At 37.0% G+C, this 24,451-nt stretch overlaps 3 protein-coding genes across 3 annotated transcripts; 2 read left to right on the top strand and 1 right to left on the bottom strand.

Moving 5' to 3' along the window:
* Positions 1–151: 151 nt before the first annotated feature.
* GCK72_002767 (uncharacterized protein) lies at positions 152–1,047 on the top strand (the record flags this gene model as incomplete). The annotated part of the gene is made up of 3 exons (XM_003093147.2): positions 152–428; positions 537–615; positions 858–1,047. The coding sequence occupies 3 exons, from the start codon at positions 152–154 to the stop codon at positions 1,045–1,047; spliced, it is 546 nt and encodes a 181-aa protein (XP_003093195.2).
* Positions 1,048–1,808: 761 nt separating this feature from the next.
* On the top strand, positions 1,809–3,075 carry GCK72_002766 (uncharacterized protein; the record flags this gene model as incomplete). The annotated part of the gene is made up of 3 exons (XM_053723588.1): positions 1,809–1,868; positions 2,543–2,821; positions 2,872–3,075. The coding sequence occupies 3 exons, from the start codon at positions 1,809–1,811 to the stop codon at positions 3,073–3,075; spliced, it is 543 nt and encodes a 180-aa protein (XP_053592233.1).
* An 807-nt stretch (positions 3,076–3,882) lies between these two features.
* On the bottom strand, positions 3,883–5,505 carry GCK72_002765 (uncharacterized protein; the record flags this gene model as incomplete). Its single annotated transcript, XM_053723587.1, has 4 exons — positions 3,883–3,985; positions 4,035–4,219; positions 5,110–5,261; positions 5,337–5,505. 4 exons carry the CDS (start codon positions 5,503–5,505, stop codon positions 3,883–3,885), a joined length of 609 nt encoding a protein of 202 aa, XP_053592232.1.
* Positions 5,506–24,451: the final 18,946 nt, after the last annotated feature.

The raw sequence follows: 24,451 nt of genomic DNA, 5'->3' as shown, positions 1-24,451 counted from the left end.
ATTCGTTTACCTCACTATTTTCTACTTCCTCAATTGATTCACATAGTCTAGACGCTTTTCTCGTGGTAACATACAATATTTGTACCGGAAATGAGTACACCCACTACACATGTCGTCGGTTTCATCTCATTCTGCTCAGTCGATTTGCCAAATGTCTTGGGACTCCTTCCACATCGTATTCATCCGGTGTTGCGGTGTTGCTGCCCTGCTCACAAATACTCTGATGTTTTATCTCATCTGCTACAAATCTCCACAAAATCTGGGAGTCTATAAGTACCTGATGCTTTATTTCGCTGTTTTTGAGGGACTCTATGCAATATTGGACATGATTATCTTACTTGATTCCTATACTTTGAAATCTACATTTCTTACAGTTATATCATCTGAAAAAAGTCATATTCCGGAAGTGTTCCTGCCAGTCTTTAACGGTATGAGCTGAACTGTTCTTTTATTGTTGAAAAACGTTCCATGAGCATTCTGGCGAAGCCTAGCATGGTGTTAATAGTACTGATGACCTTTTGAATTTTTCATTACAGTTTTGTACTGGTCTTCATATGGAATGTCAATTGCTCTTATCGATGTTCATTTTGTGTTTCGATACTTGGTGGTTAGTGGGTAAGTTATATCGGGAGCGCTTCTTTACTGCGCGATCAATTTATCCTAATCAGAAATAAGATTTGGACATCCTCTCAGCCTTCTAAACTGCTCATTTGGCTTTTTTACCCTATTCTATTTGGTGGTTTGCATGCGGCTGGTTGCAGATATTTTGCTGGTCCAACTCATGAAACTAGACAGTTTTATAAGTATGTTACAGCAGCTTGAAACTTGAGATTAACTGAAATTTTGGATTTTTTCAGAGAAGTGTTATTCAATGGGTCTCAAGTAGATACCAATGGAGTTGATATAATGGGATTCTATATTTATCCAAGGGACATCAATGGGAAACAGCAAATCAACTGGATGAATGTGGCCGGAGTGGTTGAGAATACGGTGGAAATAGTTAGTTCACTCTATTGCGCATCAATCATTAACGGAGCGTTAGATTGAAAACTTCAGATTTTCTCTAGCACGATAATGTGTGTTTTTGGTATGAAATGTTACCAAGAGATCGAAAAACTGAATTCCAAAAGAACAACGTCCTCCCAATATCAGTCAGTCCAGAAGCAACTGTTTCTTGCTCTCGTTCATCAAACTATTATTCCACTGGTTTTAATGTACATACCCGGTGGATTTATCATAATATTCTGTATTGCTGATTGCTCAATCGCGTTATTCGGGAGAATTCTAGGTATTACAATCGCATTGTATCCAGTACTTGATCCTCTTCCCAATATGTTTGTTATCAATACTTTCCGGAATGCGATTTTCAGTAAGTACAAATATAATTACTGGAAAAAGGGAATATTTTTTCAGAATATTGCCAAAAGATATTCTGTTTGAAAGGGAAGAAAAACAATGAACAGTCAACTGGAACTGGAACACAAATTACTTCCTTGGTGATGAGATAGTTCAATGTCTTCAATTTCGCCGAGCATCGACTCTCAACTTCCCTATGATGATGCCTTCCACTTTCCTGGCCTGAATCTCAAAAAAGTTCCTGAACTCGGAATTCTTATTCAATTCACAAAATTCGCATGTTTCGAACAGCCCAATATGACTTCCCCTATTCTTTGGTCTCACTTTTTCTACTTCCTTTTCCTCAAAAACCATTGACGACATACGTCAATATTCTCATGTATAATATTCTTAATAAAGTCTGTGACTCTTTTCTCTCTATAAAACACGATGCTCGCCTCAAGAGAAACGAGATGTCGCTTCAAGTCCTCACTTTATTGGCTGTTATTGCCGCCACGTCGATTTTGGGAGAGGTTGGTTTTTTATTTTTCAGAAATGGATGGGGACTGAAAAGTCTTTTAACTTGACTGAAGGAAGACTGAAGTCATGTTTTTTTATCTCAGATTATGATAATTCAGATAATTATGAGAGACTTTCATCATTGAAGCATGTGCTAAAAATTATTCTAAACGCCACAATTCCCGTTCTCCTGACTCTAATCAGCCTAGGTGGGCGAGCTTTTCCGCGTGGACGTGTAGTCCTCTCGGGCAAGATTTCTGTTCAATTCCTCGTTTTCTCACAAATTTTCGTAGTTTTTTCTTTTTTTTGAGACATAAACTAAAGCACGAGCATTTGTTAGAAAAAAGTCTTGTCCGAGAGAATTACACGGCCGCGCTGAAAAACTCTTCCACCTAAGCTTATTGTGAGTCAGGAGAACGGGAATTGTAGCGTTTAGAGCAATTTTTTTTAGCATATGCTTCACTGATAAAATTTTCTTAGAATTGTCCGAAGTATCAAATTCAGAGACTAAGAAAATATTACTTCGATCCTCCTTTAACTCTCTAGACTTACATCTTTAAAGACGTATATCCTGAAACCTAGAAGAGCTATCAAAAAGTTGTCAACTAAAAATTCATAGAACGAGACTTGATCTATCCAACCATTACAAAATAGACTCCAAAAACTTCTCAACATTTTCCAATTCCAGGCGGCCAGACCATGTCGTGTAAAGGTTCCAACTACTCCTTCTTCTTCGATACTTCCTTGTATGAAAGTATGGGAAAACATGAAATCAGAGGATACTGAGTACGAAGAATACGCGTTGGCTACAACTACCGCAGCATCGGCTATCGAATGTGGAAAGACGTGTGAAGCTGAAATTAAATGTGCCTACAGTTTGTACAAGTCGGATAAGAAATGCCTCACTTTCGAGAGATTCCTCGCAGCAGACTTTTCGAAAAATGGAGATATGTCATTGATTTTCAAGGTGAACATGATTGGTTAGCCACAACCTATTTGTCTAACTGAAATTTGCAGCTTTACCTGAACGGAACCACCACCTGCGATACTGCAACGATGGATGGATTAGCTGCTTCTAAAGAGAAGATGTACTACCCGGATGGTGGATCGTTCTGGTTGTTCAAGAATATAATGGACACTATCGGATATGCCAGTTACAATCCAGGGCTTGGGTATAAGAGAAGAAAGAGAAGTGTTCTCGGATGGTTACTCAATTTCTAATAAAGTTATTATTCATGTTTGGAGGTGTCCTCAGAAAATTTGGGCAGAGTGCTCCAGTGAGTCCAGAAAAGTCAGATTGGTTTGAATTTATACTTTTTGGGTAGGTCTGGAGCAAAAGGGGTGTAGTTGACAAATAAGCTCGTTCGGGTTGGAAATACATACCATCAGAGCTGTGCGGAAGGAACATTTTCGAAAAAGAAAGTCGGAAGACGGAAGCCGAAGGAAGGTACTATCGGAACATCGTAAATTGGAGGCAATTCGAAAATTAGTTTTTAAAATTATAAATACATTACGAAAGAGGCGTGGGCAGGGAATTCCTGATAAAGAAGTCGGAAGTCGAAGGAAGGAATTCCGCAAAGCTCTGCGTATCACCTTCAAAAAAAGATTCTCTCGATGAAGAGGGGAGAGGTGCTGAAAAGTTAAGGTGTCTAACTACTATGTACCCTCACAAGGTAAAATCTTACTGATTTTTGAAACTGTCTGATTTTTTAGCTCTTGTGCTCAGGGGAGAGAGAGTGTATGCACGGAGAGGAGACGCAGAAAGGCAGACACTCTTGTTTCTCTGCGTCTCCCTCCTCTCTAATTCCGTCGTTACTTGTCTTTGATAGTCTTTGATGATACAGTATCCGTTTTCTCATCTGAGGATCACGGTTGGTGTCCAGAAGCACCTATCTTAGGTTTCAGTCATTTAGCTCTGTAATATACAAAAGCAAACATTTTATTATTAGATTTCAAATGGCAAGGACACGAATTTTAGAAAAAATACTCGAAATCAGATGGGAAAGCTTGAAAAGAAAAGCAGATCAATTATCTAGTCTTCGATGACTCTCTCAGTTCAACATTCAGCTTATCGGCAAAATAATCCTTATCAAGAAGGTAGTCATAGGCTCCTTGGACGATGATTCGGGTCCTGGAATTCAAAAAAAAAGTACAAAAAACATATTAAACGAAAAACGAACCAAATAGCAATGGCAGCAGTGAAGAATGAGACGACGGACACGTTGAATGGCCAGATTGGTCCGTAATCTTTCTCGATTTGAAGCACTTTTCCGAAGTGGCCGAATGCTGCACGGGTGAAATCAATGCCGATTGACATGCAAAGAACGGAAATTCCAGCCCAGAACAAGAGGAACGTGATTTCGATCTGGAAGAGGGAGAGAGTTATTTAGTCCCAAAATGTTAAGGTAAAAATTAAAGTAGAATTTTGACTGATTTCGTAACTCACAAATACTTAAAATCTGTTTCAGATTGTTTCTCGTTTACCACAACCTTGGATAGATACTATTCTCAATCAGAACTTCCCGGATTAGAACCGACAAATTTAGGTCTAATGGCTTCAATCTAATTTTGAACAGTACTTATCGCTGAGCTCTTCCTCAGACCTTGTCATAATTTCTTTCAGAAAAGGAGTTTTCACGAAAAGGCCTGGGATACCAATGCAGCCGCGCTCTATTGACAAGAATGATATGTACATTTTTGCGTCACCGTGAATATTCGAGCTGTTGGGCATACTATGCCGGCTATATAAACTTGAATGTTCACCATGACGCAAAAGAATGTACCATTCTTGTCAATAGAGCGCTGCTGCATTAGTAGCCATGGCCTCATCGTCAATTTCTTCACATCTGTTACATCAAATAGCAGATCTAGGAGCTCTCTACAACATTGTTCATCCAAAACTTTGAAAACATAAACGTGTCCGCGGTACAAGTCAGCAAGGCCGGGCTCGGCAGTCGCGTACCGCGGACAACTTTAAGCTTCAAGAATTTTTGAACGAGCCGAGTTATAGAGGTCTCTGAGTTCTATCGTCTGATCTATCTTTCAGTTGGTTCTCATTAGTACTAGTTCTGTACTGGACAGTTATGATTATATTGCTCTAAACGCCACAATTCCCGTTCTCCTGACTCGAAAGAAGCCTAGGTGGAAGAGCTTTTCAGCGCGACAGTGTATACACGGCTGCGTGGAAAAACTCTTCCATCTGCTGCTCAACACTTTTCTGCCACAACGAACCATCCCTGAATATCAAAAACTCACCCAAATAAAGGCAAACTTGGAAATGAACAAGTTTGGTTTCTCTTTCCACAATCCAATCATCATCAAAATGGAAGAGAGAACTGACAGGACAACAATGAATGCTTGAATATAGAACATCCACACCTCGATTGTGTCCGTTTTGTGGCTCATCACTGCAAAATTTCGAAAATTGTTACGGGGGTTACGGTAGAGGTCGGCACCGCTTTCCCCTTGAAGAGCAAACTTACCATAAAAACAAACAGCTCCAGTTCCCATCACAATGAATTCGATAAATGCGGAAATATAGGCGGCTGTTGTGTAATGCATTGAGTTACATGTGGCTGGTGCATAGTAGAATTTGTCGTGTGGAGAGAAGACAAAGTTTGGAGGAAGTGGCGATATCTTGTCGTGGCCCATTCTGTTTGCTGGAACACTTTTTTGAATAGATAAGCATCAGAAAAGTGAGATATATAGAAAGAACAAGTGGGGCATCAAAAAAGTCGAGAAGGGGAATGGGATGGTGGAAAAGTCTCCATGTCATGGCGTCGGGAGTTATCAAATTTGTTTAGAAACGAAATAGTCATTCATTGAAAAAACCCCCAGATTTTTCTTCATGTAGTTGATCTTTTTTTTATAATTAAGGTAAACATGTACGTGTGTATTTCGTTAAGACATACAGTTAAGTAAAACAGAAGAAAAGAGATAATTTTCTGTTAGCTTTCACAGATTTACAGGTATAGAGAGCTGTTTATTTTCAGAAGCACATCTTGGAAATTTAAAAAGCATACTTCCATACGGGCCGACACGGGCTGGCTCGTAACTTGCTTCAAACTGAGTTTTATGATCTGAAAAATATACCAAAGTGTAGATATCGGAGATTTTTAAGTCTCCGATATAATACAGGTCGGATGGATGTTTCGCGCTTTGTTTCGCGGGCCGGGCTAGAATGGCACTTTGATCAATTTTGCGTTTTTGACACTTTTCCCGGCCCGTGGCATATTAACGACTAGCTATCCGGCCAGTAGTAGATCGTGGATATAAAATTCGTTGAGATCTACATTTTAGTATATCTTTCAGCTCATAATATATCGTTTTAAGCAAGTTACGCGCCCGTTTCGGCCCAATTTCCAAACATGCTAAAAATCTACTAGTTGTCAATTGTGTAGAAACCCTATGTTTGATTAACAGTAAAGTTATAAATTTGAAAAAAAGAGAAAAAGTATATCTTATGAAAAAAAGAAAACTTAACATTTTTTGGTTCAAGTTTCAATTTTTCAAAATTTTCAATCCACCAAGTTATTATAATTATTGCATTTAGAAAAACTGAAATATCTACAAAATAAAATTAGTAAATCATGTAAACAGAGAGTCTGGCGCGCCTTTGACGCTTGGAACATGTCTAGATTGTTATCTTACATTCTGTATCGCTCCGAGAATCACACACTAGTTTGCAGTTCTACATTTTTGATTTTGGTAAAAATAACTATTTCCAGCTATTTGGATTTTTCTAATTACAGTAATTTTTTTTTATAGTTGGACCAAACTACAAATAATCTGGTAAATAGATTTTCAGGATTCTGTGTTTCCACATTTTCAGAACATTGAGAATTGAAAAAATACGACTAGAACGTACAAGACAATTAACCAAGAAAAAAGTGAATCAATAATAAAATGAAAAGTGTTGGATATCCTAAAAGTCTTCTTCCGAAACAGTGACGAGAAAGGAATTGAATTGCCTCTACGAAACGCGTTCTCCTCTCTTCTTGCCTTCATTCCTTTCTCTTTTACTTGACCAATTGTCCGTATTGGCCTACTTATCCAAGAGAGAATCGAAGAGATCCGAGAGATGTCAAGATACAAAATGACCCGGTAGAGGCAAAGAATAGATTAGACACGATTGCGGAGGAGAGATGAAGTACATGGAGGTGTGGAGGGCGGAGAGAGAGAGATAACGTCATTCATGGAGAATGTGATAAAGTGGTGTAGTCTCTGTGGATGAGAAGGAGATGGTTTTGGATGTTGCATTTCTGATGATATCGGAGAAAATTGTTTCTAAGGTGAAACAAACACCAAATGAATCAGATTGTCTAAAAAAATCAGGACGACTGAAAACGTTTAGAAACACATTTACAAGCTCCAATGGTACACGATACAGATAACTTTAACCAGTGATCTAACAGGATACGAGTTTGTTCAAAAAGTTTCGGCTCTGTTCCAAAATCGGAGGCCCATAAAAAAATCGGAGGCCCGTAAAAAAATCGGAGGCCCATGGCAGAATCGGAGGCCCATAAAAAAATAAGAGGCCCGTAGCAGAATCGGAGGCCCATGGCAGAATCGGAGGCCCATGGTAGATAGAGAATTTCATCGTTTGTAAATGATGAAAAACTCCCTTATAAGCATCTGAAGTAGTGCAGAAGTCTGAAAACCATGTTGTAACTGCATGATGCGCAAAGCTTTTTTTTTCATTCATTGCTAATTATAACAGATCTTTTTTAACACATTTATTTACCCGAAGAAAGTGATATATTTATGTGAATAATTGTTAAAGGAAAAAAATGGGAAGCAACTATCCGCCTTTGCCAGTTTGTACTTTGGGTGCCTTGGGCATCTTTGGAAGTTTTGGAGGCTTCGGAGTTGTAAGGGATTTGACTTCACAATGTTCCTATTCTTTGTCTTCTTTTCTATTTTTGTCATAGAGATTCGTGGTAAAAGGATTAGCTACCCATTTAGTGATAATAAGTTACCTAGAGTAAGTTACATTATTTCTAGGTTTTCAGGCGACGATGTTTTTTTAGGTAGTGGTTTTGCCCCAGGATAACGAAAAAACAAGCAGCTATAATTGTATTTTTACTTGTATAATATGTATTATTTCTTTTCATGTAAATAATTGTATATATGTTATTGATTAAATAAATGTGTTAAAAAAGATCTGTTATAATTAGCAATGAATGAAAAAAAAAGCTTTGCGCATCATGCAGTTACAACATGGTTTTCAGACTTCTGCACTACTTCAGATGCTTATAAGGGAGTTTTTCATCATTTATAAACGATGACATTCTCTATCTACCATGGGCCTCCGATTCTGCTACGGGCCTCTTATTTTTTTATGGGCCTCCGATTCTGCCATGGGCCTCCGATTTTTTTACGGGCCTCCGATTCTGCCATGGGCCTCCGATTCTGCCATGGGTCTCCGATTTTTTTATGGGCCTCCGATTTTGGAACAGAGCCAAAGTTTCAATTAGAAGATTTTTCTGAGAAGTACAGAAAATTGTACTTATCAATTTGATAGAAATATTATTATTGGTTAGTTGTTATGCAGATTCTTCTTCAGGATATTTATTAGAAAGAAAGATTAAATCCTGATGTATTTGTATAAATATGACGACATGGCCTGTATACCAGCAATCCAAAGCCAGCAGACACTTTAGTTAGCAAACGGAGGATTTCAGGGAATGGGACGTAATATCGTCATATAACATAGAAATGAGAATTGAAGAAAGGGACACCATGCGTTTAATTTGACAAGGCGATTTTCAGAAATTTTCATACCCAATTTTCAAGCCGTATTGCGCAGCTTTCGAAAACGGTATGTGATAGAGCAGAGTTGAAGGAATATATCTACAAAGTTCCAGCTAATTCTCAACCCTAATATGAAGAAAGTTATCTATCTGCGCATGGTGGAATTTTAGTGTCCGGCGTGGGGGGCAGTTGCATAACGTTTGTCCAAAAAGTGATTCCCAAAAAAACACACCATCTCCTTGATGTCATCCACTGGATTTACAATTGTTTTTCTTGTGAAATAGTTTCTAGAACTTTTGTAATTATTTAGACATTTAACCGTATTTGAAACTATATCATTATGCAAATACTTGTAAGGGAATCTTAATTTTTTAATCATATTTAAACTCTAATTTCTAATTATTTGACTGGTACAGTACCATGCAGTAAGATATACAATTTGGCATTTTTCAGTTGAAAACGCCTAACTTTGAGAGTGTGTCATAGTAAAACTAACTGTCCCACAGAGTAAATTACGTATAAACCACACATAACAAAGCTAGAACTTTATTTTTGTAGTTGACAACTTTTCTGTACGGACACTCCCTAGCAAGTTACATATCGACAAAGTAATTTCTCACTCAAATCGTCCAGTGCAAAATAGATTGATTTTTGAGCTGTCCACTTAAAATGACCATAACTCTCTAGGGAGTGTTTGTACAAAGAAGTTGTCAACTACAAAAATGATGATCTACCTTTGTTCTGTATGGTTTATACATAATTTACTATGTAGGACAATCAGTATTGGGCCTTTTCAACTGAAAATGCCAAAACTTAATATACTTTTGCGCGGTACTGTATCCCCTGGTTTTACAATATTCGACAGGTACTTGAGATTTTCAACTTCTTTTCCTTTCAACCTTCTCCAAAAAAGTTCAGAATCCCGGATTCTGAAATCCACAGCTCCACGGATCCCTCGAACTCATCTCTCTCTCTTTTCCAAATATCATTCACTTTCAACTTGTTATTTCTCTCTCTCTCTCGAAATGATCACAAACCATCTCGCCTACTTCTTTCTTCTTCTCTTTCCGCCCTCATCTGTTGTTTTCTCACTCTCTTGCTCTTTCTCTATCTCTCTTCTTCCGGAAATCTCGATGAGTAATCGAGATACCGTCTGAAACGGAGAGACACAGATAGTGTTCCAAAACTTTGCGAGGGAGGAGATGAGCAGTGGGGGTCGAGATGGAAAGAAAAAAGATGAAAATGAAGAAGAAGAATGGGAGCAAGAAGATGTGCAAAAGAGAAAGAGGTCCCCTTTGTTTTTGTTTGTTTTTTGATTGCTAGGGGGGTTACGGTGGGAACAGGTGGAGGAACGGAGGAGGAGTACTGTAGGTAAGGAGCCGAAAAGTAGGGGGTTCTGTAGGAGTGGGCGTACTCTAGGGTATTTACCGTAGCCCATCAACAAATCCGGCTGAAAAGCAATTATTGATAAAAAGTTGGTAAGTGTAATTGGTCAGTGTAATTTGTCACTGTAACATAGTGGTCAGTGTTGAAAAGTTGCTCAGTGTAAAATCGACCAACTTTGAGAGCCCGTCATGACATCCCATTTCATCCTATTCTGTCAAATTTAGAGTTTTCTTGTAGATCAAATCCAGGACTTCATTTTCGTAGTAGACAACTTTTTGATAGCTCCGCTTTTTTTTGAGATATGCGCCTTTAAAGCGACAAGAAAGTTGGACAGTGTAATTTTTTACTGTAACGTAATGGTCACTGGAGAAATGATGGTCAATGTAAAATTTTTTTGAGAGCACGTCATGACTTCCCATTTCATCCAATTCTGTTAAATTTGCATTTTTCTTGTAGATCAAACCTAGAGCTACATTTCTGATGGGTACTGTAGGGTTGCTTTCAAAACTACTAAGGTTAGGTTAATATCTTGTTGTTGAACAACTTGTTGCTGCATATAAATTTTTGCAAAAATCTAAAATCTGCCCGAAAATTGATTCATGGAAGACAATACCGTCCAAACCAGATCTCCATACTGTAGACACTGTTTGCCAAATTTTAAATCCTTCCTTGATGTTCGTTTCAGTTCCATTCTTGTTTATATTCATTGTGTAGATCAAATCTAGAACTAAATTTTTGTAGTTGGCAATGTTTTGATAGATCTTCTAGCTTTTGAGATATGCGTCTATTACTGTGGGTTGCTGAGAAAGTGAGGGTACTGCAGTTGTTGTGAAATGTACTGTAGAAACAGAAGGTTTCTTATGGTTTTTCTACCCCGAGCATTCAAAAATTCACAACAAAGGTAGAGCTCCATTTTTTTAGTTGACAAATTTTTGTACTAACACTCTCTAGAGAGTGTTACGGTCCTTTTAAAAGGGACTGCTCGAAAATCACTCTATTTTGCACTCAAATTGGACGATTTGAGGAAAAATTACTGTGTCGAGATGTAACTTGCCAAGGTGTGTCCGTACAAAAAAGTTATCAACTACAAAAATGAAGCTTGAGACTTTTTCAACGTGTCCCATATGACTCCACAACCAGTTGCTCCAAGCCCCAATCTGTGACCTCCCCTCCTCCTCCATCCCAGTTGAATAGTCATTGTTCACCCCCTTCCAAATCGAAGTCAGTTTGTTTGGAGAGAACTCTTGAAAAAACAAGGCACACACACACGAGGAAAATGAAAGAGTCTAGGCGGTATTTGTTGACCATATCATCCCCCCTTTTCTCCCAATTTTTTCTCTCTCGTTCTGTGTTTGTGCAAACTGTCTTTCTCTAAAGTCTATCGGTTTGGAATGATCTCTCGTTTATCCTATGACTACTGTCATGAATCCGATTTGAAACGATAGATTTCCCCATCGCTAATGGATCTTTTGGTGTTTTGACGGAGGATGGGGTAGTGGAGATTCGTAACGTTTCAGAAATTTTTTTGTAATTTTATAGTTCAAGTCTAGATCTTCATTTTTGTAAATAACGGTTTTCAAATAACTCCAAAAGGCTTTGAGAGATAAGTTTTCTGAAACATGATTATGATTTGAAAGAGAACTGACTTTGAGCGCTTGCCGAGAGGTCATTCGAAATCTAAGTTTGTTAGAATTGATATCTTTCAAGTAGATCAAACCTAGATCTCCATTTTTGTAGTTGACAACTTTTTGATAGCTCTCGTAGGTTTTGAGATATAAACAGTTAAAGATGAACGACTCTGAGCGGGGCATAGCGAAAAAGGAGACGCAGAGAAGCGAGAGCGTCTGACTTCTCTGCGTCTCCTCCCCTCGTTCTTTTCTTATATGAAATGCTATGTTTCCTTCCTTACAGATTAGCAAAATAGCTTAGAAAATTGATTTACGTACAGAATGAAATTCCAAGTTTTAGTGAACTTTGCAGTTTCATAACTTTGTCAAAAACAATACAACTTTTACTAATTTTTATTTTTGTATAGATCAAACATAGATCTCAATTTTTGTAGTTGACAACTTTTTGATAGCTGTTCGCGTTTTTGAGTTATGAGCCTTTACACCTCGAAGGGGGAGGGAGGAGACGCAGAGAAGCGAGAGTGTCTGACTTCTCTGCGTCTCCTCACTCCGTCCGTTCTCAAGAATCATAGTCAGTCCAAGACATAAAAAACTTTCTAATTGACGGAACAGCTGTCCACTTTGTACTCTTTCTGTACTTTTCCTCCTTCCCCCCATTTTTTCTAATTTCTTTAAATTTTCTTCAAAATTTTCCAGTGTTCAATTCCAGCACGTGACCTTCAACAGGCGGCTTCATTTCGAGCTCTCAGCTGGAAAAAGACTCTTGACTCAAAGAGAAAAAAGTTTTCGTTTATTTTCTTTTCTCCTCGAAATATCCACCCTACCCCACCTGATCTTTTATTTGTTCTTTTCTTTTTTTTCTGTTCCGTTCCATTCTTGAAATATCGCCCCTTATGAAAATGGCTTTTGGGTGACAGTTTGAGTCATTTTTAGGTCTTGTTTGGCAGTTTGGAAGCTGGGAATTCTAAATTCTAGAGGTGGACGTCTCAGAATTCTGGATGTCCAAAACCCAGAATTTTGGGATTCTCTTGAATTTCAGAATCGGTTGATTCCAGAAATTATTAATTTATAGTAAATTGAATTATTTTGGTTCAACATCAAGATTAACTCCCTGGATTTTCCAAAACTCGAGAATGGGGGCTTTGTTTTAAAAAAACCTTTATACGTGTCTTGAAAGTTTTGTAATTTTAACTTTTTAAAAGTTTTCAGCTCACGATTTTTTTTATTATTTCGATTTCAGAGTTCTTTGTTCAGTGATTCTTGTCACGTATCTTGAAATTAAAAATCAGAAGTACTTTCAAATTTCTCAGCTCTTTTTTTTCTCAATCTGAGTTTTAAAGCTCTTGAACACTCCAACTTATTTTTCTTGAACTCAAAAAAAAATTCAGAATCTAGAACTACGATAATAGATTAAGTAAATTTACATCTTGAACCAAGTATTAAGAATTTCGAATAATGAATTTTGAACCATAAATCTAGAATCCGAAGTTCTAGATTCAGAATTCAGAATCTTGAAACCAGAATCTAAAGTACTGGCTACTTATTTGAAGAATGATAGATCTTTAGGCCTTTCAACTATGATTTCTTCTTATTCAAAATACCAAATCCAGAACTCAATGTTATTCAAAAATCGGAATGTAAAATCTATCCATTAGCACGGCACGCTTCTTACAGCCGCGCTCTACCGAAACGGAAAAAATTGAGTGCAACACTGAGAGACTCAGAGAAAAAGAGACATTTTTCAAGAGCATTTCGGTGGAGCACAGTTGTAAGAACTGTGTAATAGATTTCAATTCCCAAGATTCCAGGCTCCTAAACTTCAGGAGTTCCAGATTCTTAAATTTTTGAACTTTTACTGACAAAAATGGATCTAGCACTTGATTGTTCTTTGTAAAAGTACATATGAAAAGTCTCTTGCTTTTTAAAATGAAATGTTCCAAAAGAGAATAATAACATGTATTAGACATGATCTATTGTTGTGCTCCTCCCAAGCCACAATTCCGTGAAAAACATTATTTGTACGGGCGGCTCCTCAGTCTATTTGCACTTTTCTTCCCATCTCGCCAATGACCTTTTTTATGACGTGTAGCTCTAATTACATACAAATCTCTCTGCAGAAGTGGATCGGTTTTTGAACTTTCGAGAAACCTTTTGTACTTTTTCTTTTTCTTTTCTTTCCCGTCCGGGACGGAGACTAGACTCGGGTCAGAAGACACAAAATAAGAGATTTTTGGGAAGGGTTTTTTGGGGAAATGAGAAGACACAAGTCGTGAGATTCAATAGATTTGAAGAGAGGAAAATGAAGAGAGTTCTTCTTTAAAAGATCCGATTTTTGGTGTCCATACCAGGGAAGGCCATTTTCCTTATTAGAAGTTTGAGAGGGTGTCATGCGCCCTGGTATTGTCCCATATCATCAGATTTTTGTGATCTTATAGAACAACTCTTCAATTTTTTTTTGTAGTTGACAACTTTTTGATAGCTCTTTCAGTTTTTGAGATATGGCTCTTCAAAGATGGTAGCATCAGAGCGGTGAGAAGAGAGACGCAGAGAAGTGAAACACTATCGCTTCTCTGTGTCTCTCCCTGACCCTCTTTCAAATTTAATGTACACATATGTAGATCAAACCTGAATCTTCATTTTTGTAGTTGACCACTTTTTGATAGCTCTTTCAGTTTTAAGATAGGCGGTTTTAAAGTTGAGAAAGTCATTTTTATCGCTGAAACATGATTTTTACATCAAAATGATTGTAGAAAGTGATTTTGGACAATAAAATTCTCTCAAAACTGTATTTTCCATGTCAAAATACACATTTTTGCAAAATCTGCGATTAGCCAAGTGTTGTTGGTTTATGTGAGAACTATGAGAATAGGTACCAGGGTTCGACTCCACCTCGGGTCAAATTTTCTGAATTTCGTGTTTTTCTAATTTTGATATAATTGGTCGTGTAGATCAAATGTAGCTCTTCATTTTTGTAGTTGAAAACTTTTTGATAATTATTCAAGTATTTGAGATGTGCGCTCTAGGGGAGAGCGCTGAAACGCATCGAAGGCGTGCTTGATTTTTACCTCAAAATTTGACATTTTTCGTCCTTTTTCATCTCAAAATTATTATATTTATGAGCATAGTTATCAGGTTCATTCTGTCTAGAAACAAATAGTCATTCACCTGTTTCATGTCAGACAAGCTATTTTTAGAAATAAAATATTTACGTATTTAGGCAAATGTTTCTAGTTTTTGACAGACACCTGATTCTGTTCCAGTGTAGTTATAAAAGTTGACTCGTTGATTTTTTGTTTGAAAGATGAGAAGGAATTACAAGGCTTCCGAAGTATTTCTGATATAATTAGGGTAGGAAAAATAGCATAGATTTTTAGAAATTTTCAAAATTTTCAAAAAAAAGCGAAAACCGATTTTCTGCTGGAAAAGTGCCTGATGCACTCCATCCAATTATAGGCCATTCGGGTAGATCCCCTAAATTCCTATTTTTTTGATTGAAAACTTTTTGATAGCTTCTCTTACAGAGTTGAGCGGAATGCGGTTTTTGAAATGGCGGAAGGCGGAAGGCGGAAAGCGGAATGAACATTTTTTGGGCGGAAAGCGGAAGGCGGAAGGCGGAATTTAAAAAATATCGGCGGAAAGCGGAGAGCGGAAGGCGGAAGCGAAAATTTTTTGGCGGAAGGCGGAAAGCGGAATGGAAAAAAATGCCAAAAGGCGGAAGGCGGAATACAATGTCGCTTTCAAAAATACGATTTTGGCCTTATTTTGTAGTAAAAAACACTAAAATGGTTAAATTTGAGTTAAATTTTGTTTTTTTGATAAACACTGGTAGCTTTGCTGCAAAAAACCACAAAAATATCAGTAAATTGGAATAGGTGATCAAATTTTTCAAGCTGAGGAAAAAATCTTTAAACAGCGGAAGGCGGAAGGCGGAAAGCGGAAATAGGAAATTTTTTGGCGGAAAGCGGAAAGCGGAAGGCGGAATAAAACATTTTTCGGCGGAGAGCGGAAAGCGGAAGGCGGAAAGAAAAAAGTGGCGGAAAGCGGAAGGCGGAAGGCGGAAGGCGGAATTCCGCTCAACTCTGTTCTCTTACTTTTGAAATATGAGCCTTTGAACACAAGAAGCTGCTATTGAGAGACGCAGAGAAGACATACACTCTCGTTTCTCTGCGCTCTCTTCAAGTTAACATCTTTAAAGGGGTATATCAGATTAGACGGACCGTCGGGCGGATCAAAAATGGGTACTCATTTTTTAACAAAATTTTCTGAAAATCTTCGAAAATTCAAATTAAAAGTACTCAAATTGTCATACAAATTAAAAAAAAACTTTTTTTTAAATTTTGGTTCAAAGAGGACCGGGCCGGAAATAATTTTGATTTTGGCCAGTGGCGAGTCTGAAATTTTGTAAATTTTGACTGCAAAATGAGATTTTGTCTGAAAATGAGTCAAAACTAACTTTTTTGAGCCGGAAGAAACTGAAATTTTCCAAAATTTTCAATAAAAGCACCAAAACTATTTATAGATGTTCTCTCATTAGAGTATTCTGATGTCTTGTACTTTGAACATTCTCCCATCCATCTCCAATTTCCTCTTTTTGCAGAAGAATGAGGATATTTCAGTCTCTTACTCATCTAATTATACCAAGTTTCCTGTTTTTGAATTCTGGATTCTGGATTGTGAATTCCAATTAGAAGTAAGATTCAGAATCCACACATACACACATCCGTCAATTTTCAGCATTTCATAACTTTTTCTTATTCATTGACGGTTTTCCAGCTGCTTCAACTTCACGTTGTTTCTCGGAATTCCAGCTGAAAATCTGAAAAGAAAAATAACAAAATAAATAGTAAATAGCATGTAAGAACTCGATCATTCAATCATTCTGTCTCAAGGTTTTCAAATTTCTAATTTTGCAAACTGCGCTCTACCGAAACTTGAAAAAATAGCAGCGGGAATTGAGAGACGCAGTGAAAAAGAATTTCGGTGGAGCGCGTTTGTAAATTGTCACTTTCTATCGTTTAATGGTCGGAAAGATGAAAATACCAAAATGGGGGGGATTACGGTCAGACAGGGATTTTTGGGGGGTTGCCCCCTGTTTATATAACTGTTCATAGATACACATACATAGATCAACGACATTGTTTTAGAACTGACCTTGTTTTTAATATTTGTCTTTTTTTCTCAAAAATGATTTTTCTTCATTTTTACAATTGATAACTTTTAACTATCATTAATAGATTGTTTAAATTTATATTTGATTTGTAGATAAAGCCTAGATCTCCATTTTTCTAGTTGACAACTTTTTCATATCTCTCATAGATTTCGAGATATGAATGTTCAAAAATGGTAACTTCCCGGCGAGAGTGACAGAGGGCTTGGTGGTGCCGGTGTTTGAAAGCGCGTATCTCGAAACCTCAAAAAACAATCTGAAAGTTGTCAACTATTAAAATGAAGACCTAGATTTGAGCTATTCAAAAATTTAAAAATCTGAAAATTTGGACATTTTGAGATTGTGTTACATGCACTCAAAATTTGCCAGTTTTCATCAATATTTAAAAAATCGAAATTTTCAAAGAGTCAAATTTCAAAGCCCTTGAGAGCAATCAAAACGCGGATAATTACAAATTAAAGATCTAAGTTTTATCTCTTTGAAAAATTAAAACATTCAATGTTTCGATCATTGTTGACCCGCGATAAGCGCCTAAATTTGACAATAAACTTTTTCCACCTTTTCTCTAATCTCCTCCCTGAAATTCAAGAAATCTGAATCAATCTGAATGAGAAAGGGGCGTGTCCTCACAGCTTTCAAGAAATTTAGCAGTTCAGAAGTTCCAGAACTTCTGAAAATCGAATACCTTAACTTTTTGAAAGATTTCTCCATGCTACCACTGAAAAGGGGCGTGTCCTCTCAACTTTTGAGAAGTTTTCCTCCAAATCCCATTTCAAAAAAATCTGAAAATCTTAACCTTTTCTCTCTCTCCGAAATCTAAAATCTCGTCTCAATTCTTCATCTTGTTTTATGTCTTCTCATCAATTTTTCTCATTGCGTGACATCATGACTCTTACCAAAAAGAAAACACAAAAAGAAAACAAATAAGAAACCGCCCATCATCTTCTCATCTCAAAAAAAGAATATCCTCATTTTCAGAGAGAGAGAGAGAGCACCTCATCATCATCGTTTCCCCTCTCTGGAGTAGTTTCTTCTCCATGTTCATCCCCCCTTTCTGCGTCTCCTTTTTTGCTCTCAACTCATTCGACTCCGCCCCCATTCTGTGTGCTCCCTTTCCCGAGCTCTCCCCCGAAGGGACAACACGGAGAGTACCCCAGAGGAGCAAAAAGAAGAAAAAAAAGAAAAAAGAGCAACACCTTTTCGCGCCCTTACTCTCTTTCTCTGCTGCTCCTCTCGCCCCTTTTCCAACATTTTTTTCTTTTTTTCGCCTTTTTTCGAGTGAGGTCTTTCCGTTTTTTTGTGTCCGAAGAGGGACATATGACATTTGCACTTGACATTGATATTTCCAATTTCATTCTCTCATTTTATTCTCAATTTTTAATATTTCTATTGGAACATTCTTTCTCTTTTTTTCCTATTGTATATTTCCAAAAGTGATCGAAATTTTTTCCAAAAGTTTCAATTTTTCCCAAACTTTTCCATTTTTGTCCAGCCGAGATAATAGGTTTTGGTACATGGGAAAACTGATTCATTGCTCAATTTTTCTCATTTTTTCTGAATATTTGAAACGAGAAAGCCGGTGAAATCCCGCCCCTTCTTCTTCTTCTTCAAATTTTTTTCCCATTAACCGTGATCCTGATGGTAGGTACAGTATCCTCTGTTGAGTTTCAGAATAATTTTGATCTACTATTAGATTTGAATCTCGTTGAATTTCTATACTTTCTAATATAAGGGCACACTATTTCTTCATGTTTGGCAATTCTTGAAATTTTTCGGTCTGTTTTTCCGTTTTTGTTAAATAGTAGCAAAATTGTTTGAAAAATGACCAGAAAATTAAATTGTGATATTTTTAATGTATGGTTTCTCATCTTTCAATGTTTTTCTGGAAAATTTTCAAATTTGAGAGCTCATCACAGGCTACAACAATCAAAATTTTTGGAAACTCTAATTTTTCAAAAAGACGAAATTTAGATCTTTATTTTTGTAATACAAACCGTTTTAATTGCTTTCAGAGGCTTTGAGATATGAGTCTTTGAAAATACCGATTTTCAAAGTTTCAATTTTCTATTTTTTACGATTGTTGGTCAACTTTGAGAGCATGTAACACAAGCTCAAAATGTCCAAATTTTTAGATTTCAATATTTTTAAATAGATCAAATTTAGGTCTTTATTTCAATAGTTGACCACTTTTAGATTGCTCTTTGAGGTTTCGAGATACGCGCTTTCAAACGTCGGCACCATCAAGTTACCACTTTCGAACACTCATATCTCGAAATCTATGAGAGCTATGAAAAAGTTGTCAACTACAAAAATGAAGATCGAGACTATATCTTTAAATCTAGTATAAATATGGACAAATAGGAGTTCTCCCAGATCTCGCTACGTCGCCTTAAAGTTGACCCTATTCTTAAAGACGTCACCAGCCAAGAATTACGGTACTCTGACCTCATTTCAAGAACTATTTTTATACTTTTCTCATTTTCGTCGGGTGGAATCTCATTTCAAAAGTGAAAAAAACTACGCAAGCATTTTGTAATGAAGTTAATTTTTCACTTTGGACACCACTTTCCTCCCTCGTTTTTCGCTTTTTCCTCTCAATGAGACTACTTATTCAAATTGCCTTCTCTCTATTTTATTCATTGTTTGTTATTTTCTGTTTTCTTTTTTCACCTAATCTGTAGATCGAAAGTCATATGATCTGTGTTGATCTACCTGATATTCAGAATCATTTTGAACAGCTCACTCCAATTTTTCCCTTTTTTCCCTTGAAAATCTGAAAATCCAAACTACAAAATCCGTACTTTACGGTGTTCTGGTTCTGACATATTGTATGTTTTCCTCTCGTTTCCGTCATGTTTTTGCTCTTGTTAGTCTTCTATTCTGACGCTTTTTTTGGAAGTGGAAGATTAAAAACACAAAGTACAGTAGTCTTTTAGCAGATTGCATTTATATTTGGTACAGTAACGCAAAATTTCTGTTTGGTTACTGTAGTGGGGTTACTGTAACCTTCCTGGTGAAATTCAGTACTATTAGGCTCGCTATTTTTGGTACTGTACTAAAGTAGAATACTGTAGGATTACTCAAAAGCTATGAATTGGAACAAAGGATAGGATCTCACTTTCATGAAGTCTCGCTACTTGTTTTCACAGCTACGCAAATCTAATTTATATGGGTTGTCGTTCACCGCGCCAAAGGTGCGCCAGATTGCTGAAATGTAGGTTACTAAAGATAGATCGTTAATCCCAAACTATCAAACTGTTGGAAAGTATAAATTGAACCATTTTTGCTTCTATTTGATACGATTTTCCAAGAATTAACAATTTCCATTTTTGGAGAAGTTTGATATCTTTGAAGGTGTGAAGCATAACGTGACTGCGAGTAATTTGAGGATATTTTAAACTTTTCCGGTAGGTCAAAACTAGATCTGCATTTTTGAAGTTGACAACTTTTTGATAGCTATTCCAGGATTTGAGCTATGAGTCTCAGAAAATACCGTTTTTCAACATTTTGATGAAAGTTGATCAACTTTGAGAGAATGTAAAACAATCTCAAAATGTCCAGAACTTTTTAGATTTTAATATTTTTAAATAGATCAAATCTAGGTTTCCATGTCAATAGTTAACAACTTTTAGATTGCTTTTTGAGGTTTCGAGATACACGCTTTCAAACACCGGCACCACCAAGGCCCCTGTCACTCTCGCCGGGAAGTTACCCATTTTTGAACACTCATATCTCGAAATCTATGAGAGATATCAAAAAGTTGTCAACTAGAAAAATGAAGATCTAGACTATATCTATAAATCAAATATAAATGTAAACAAATAGAGGTTTTCCCAGATTTTACTACGCCGTCTTAAAGTTTACCCTATTTGACCACAATTTCCGTCAAAGTTGGTTAATTTTCTTTTTTTTTAACTTCCCGAATCTATCACATTTTCACTTCCTCCGAACACATGTTCCTCTTGTCCGTATAGTGTTTTTCTTACTCTCTCTCATTTCCTCAATTTCTCAATTTCTAACGGTTCGGAGGTTGATTTTCTTCTGTTTGCTCTCCCTCAAAGAGCACATCTTTTTGTGGAAAAGATCGAAGAGAAAGTTACTATAAATAACTCCTCCTTTCTCCCAATCTATGGTTTGTGTTGTTGTACTTTTCAATCAGTGCTACATTTCCCTTTTACACGAAAAAAACCCTAGCTTCCGGGTCTCGAAACGACAAATAATAGCGAAAAGGTGACGTGGACGAATTCTTGCACTTTTTAATTCGAGGGGGACAAAGAGAAGGGAGGACAAGGGACCATATCGAATTTCAGATAAAAATTCAACACTCGTTTGTTTAATTTCCGGGAGGACCCACAAAAAACATTGCAGAATGCATGAAATTTTGGATTTCGCTCTTTTTTTTTGGAATACGTGGGTTGCGGAAAAAAGAAGAAAGTAATAATGGCAAATGCGCTCTATCGGGAATAAGTTGTCGAGACACAGACAGTAAGAAAGTCTAGCTGTCTGCGTCTTACTACGTATTAGCACACAATGCTTCTTACAACCGCGCTCTACCGAAACCGAAGAAAATTGCGTGTGAAGATGAGAGACTCAGAGAAAAATAAACATTTTTCAAGGGCATTTCGGTGGAGCGCAGTTGTAAGAACTGTAAAATAGAACGATCTCTCGTGAAATTTTTGTCAATAGAGCGCAATTGCTTTTCTACTTTTTTTTTCAAATTTTTGGCTACCGTTGCCCTGACATGACGAATTCCTTTTTCTTTGATTTCCAAATAGCGAAAGTTTCTTTTTGTAGTTATTAACTTTTTTCCAGATATATCTCAAGAATTATAAGAGCTATCAAAATGTTGTTGACTATTTAAAATATGCAAAATTTTCTTTAATCAAAATTTCAAAAATCTTTGAAATTTGTGAGATTTGAGAGTTCTTTATGATGTCAGTAGTAGTCTTCAAGTTATGAAATGTAGATTTTCCGATAGATCAAATCTAGGGAGAGACGCAGAGAAGTCAGACAGTCTCGCTTCTCTTCGTCTCTCCCTGTTGCTCTTCAGCTACCATCTTTGCAGAGGCGTATTTCAAAAGCTTGAAGAGCTATCAAAAAGTTTTCAACTATTAAAATATGCAAAATTTCATGCTTATCATTTTTGTAGTTGACAACATTTTGATACCTTTGATAGGCGTTGAGAAATTAGCGTTCAAAGATACACAGGTACACAAGTAAGCAGGGGAGGAGAGACGCATAGAAACGAGACAGTCTGACTTCTCTGTGCCCTCTCCTCCGATATCTCATTTCAAATTCTGCAGAATGTTTCACTCTAATATTTTCAAAGCATTCAAACACCGTCTCTTTCCCTAGTTTCTGATCGTTTTCATCTCGAATGCAAGAGTCATTTCCCTTCTCTTTTTCCTCCATCAAATAATTCCTCTTTTTGGTTGAAATAAGTGTTTTACGACACGCTAATGTGTGTTACGGACGAGAGAGAGAGACGTTTATTCAAATTATGACGATGATATCATGTCAGTTTCAGAAAATGTTACATTTTTAAGGAAGTGCATAGACTAGAAATGTCTTGATGCTGAAAATTTGCTGAATTTAAGATTTTTTTTATGTTTATATTAGCACGACGCGTCTTGCAACCTCTCTTTACCGAAAACCCCTTGAGAAATTTCACTTTTTCTCTGAGTCTCTCAATTTCGCACACAATTTTTTTGGTTTCGGTAGAGCGCGGTTGTAAGACGCGTGTCGTGCTAATAATTTTACAATAGGTCTTCCAGTAATCTATATTTTTTGTGGTTGAGAAAATTTGGAAAGCTCTTCTAGCCTTTGAGATATGACGGTTTGAAGTAGGGCTCTTTTCTTGAGCCTTGTGTCTGCTCTGGGCTCAAGTCATCTGAAAGTAGACTGAAAATTATTCGAATTTTGTGAAAATTAAATCAAAAGTCTGAGTTCTACCATCTTTGAGATGTGGTTTTCTCAAATTTACGTGATTCATTCTAAAAAAAATTTAACAAGTTAATTAACATAATTTCATCTTTCCAGTTATGCCACCTTTACTTCATAACAATACCATTTGAACGGATACGGTCTGATTTAGTTAGCAGCACCTGAATTTCAGACATTTTCTAAGATTCTTTGGTTCTCATGAGCACGTCAAGTTTCAATTTGAAATTGCATCGAATTGTCTTGTCACGTTATTCTTCTCAAGTTTGACCAAAATTCTTAAAAATCCGGAAATAGCTCAGAAAAAATAATATAGATTCCCAAAAACCTCGTCACAAAGGGTTTTTACGAATCGCCAATCTCATAACTACGAAAAAATGGTCAACTACAAAAATGGTGTGCTATTTTGGCTCTGTCCAATTCATATAAAAAGAAAATCGTCGGACAATCAGGTGACACCGAAATACACTGTCAAACTTGGTCAATTTCCACTGAAAGAAGCCATAGTTAATCCCATTTTGAGTGATACTGTACCTTCTACAGTATACCCAACCCATAATTATTCTCTCACATTAAAATATATAAACTCATAACAATCCTTAAAACCCCAATCAGCGGCTCCATTGCTCACTATGTCAAGTTGGTGCTACTCAAAACCACCGAAATCAGATTAAAAAAAAACCCATTTTACCTAGATATGACGGTTCGGCTCTGATTGTTGGCAACACCGTCAGGGACGTCATTTCGTCAAGGATTGAGTTCCCCCGTGACAAGTTTGAAAACTTGTTGCCTCTAGCTTTTTGATCTACGGGTACTCTGATCTGTTAATCTCATTACAAGGACTTCTTCTCTTCAATCCTTTTTCTTCTTGTCACCTCTCCTCTTTAACCTCATCAAATATTCAAGTCCTCCCCCCCTTTTTCCCTTCTTTTTTCCACAAACTTGTCCCATTTTTTCCTTTTTTCACCTCTTCTTTTTTCCCCTTCATATGTCAGTCGGCATGCTAGAAAACGGGGGGACCAGTCTATTTAAGAGTATAGAAGATAGAGAGAGAAGTGACTAATCGGCGTGCGAATAAGTGATGAGAAGCACGGGGAGAAAAGAGCAAAAAGAAGAAGAGAAGGACATGAAAATGAAGAAAAAAAGGTGAGGGGCAGTCAGGCATCACATCGAAAGGGGGGGATAAATCAGTTAACCGGTGGACCACGACCAACTTTTCTTCCTCGTTTATGCCTTTTTTGGAGGGTGCTTCGGACATTGGTTTGTTGGATTCGGATGGTCCTGAAATCTAAAAAACGGAGATTTGAATCTAGAATCCAGGTCCCTTATACCGGATTTCAGATGGTTGGATTCTAGATTCTGGATTCGAAATTCAGTATTACGTGTTCAAGGTTCAGAATTCTTATGGTTCACTTCTGAGTCTATAATTCTAAGACTAGGATTCTGGATTCTGAATCAAAGACACTGACCTACGTTCTTTGAATATCCGATTCCTTTTTTCAGAATCATAGCCTCAGAATCTTGAATCCAGAATCCGGAAATCTGAGATTCAGAAGTGAATATCCGAGATCCGATATTCAAAATCCCGAAACGTCGTTCCAGAATCCAGAATCCTGAATCTCGAATCTCGAATCCGGAATCTCGAATCCTGAGTCCCGATTCCTCAACCCAATCCAAAAGATCCGGAGCCCGAAATTCAGAATCTCGAATCCTGACTCCTGAA

This window comes from Caenorhabditis remanei, chromosome I, assembly GCF_010183535.1.
Source record: "Caenorhabditis remanei strain PX506 chromosome I, whole genome shotgun sequence".
Classification (NCBI taxonomy): Eukaryota; Metazoa; Nematoda; class Chromadorea; order Rhabditida; family Rhabditidae; genus Caenorhabditis; species Caenorhabditis remanei.
This window is presented reverse-complemented; position numbering and strand designations above follow the sequence as displayed.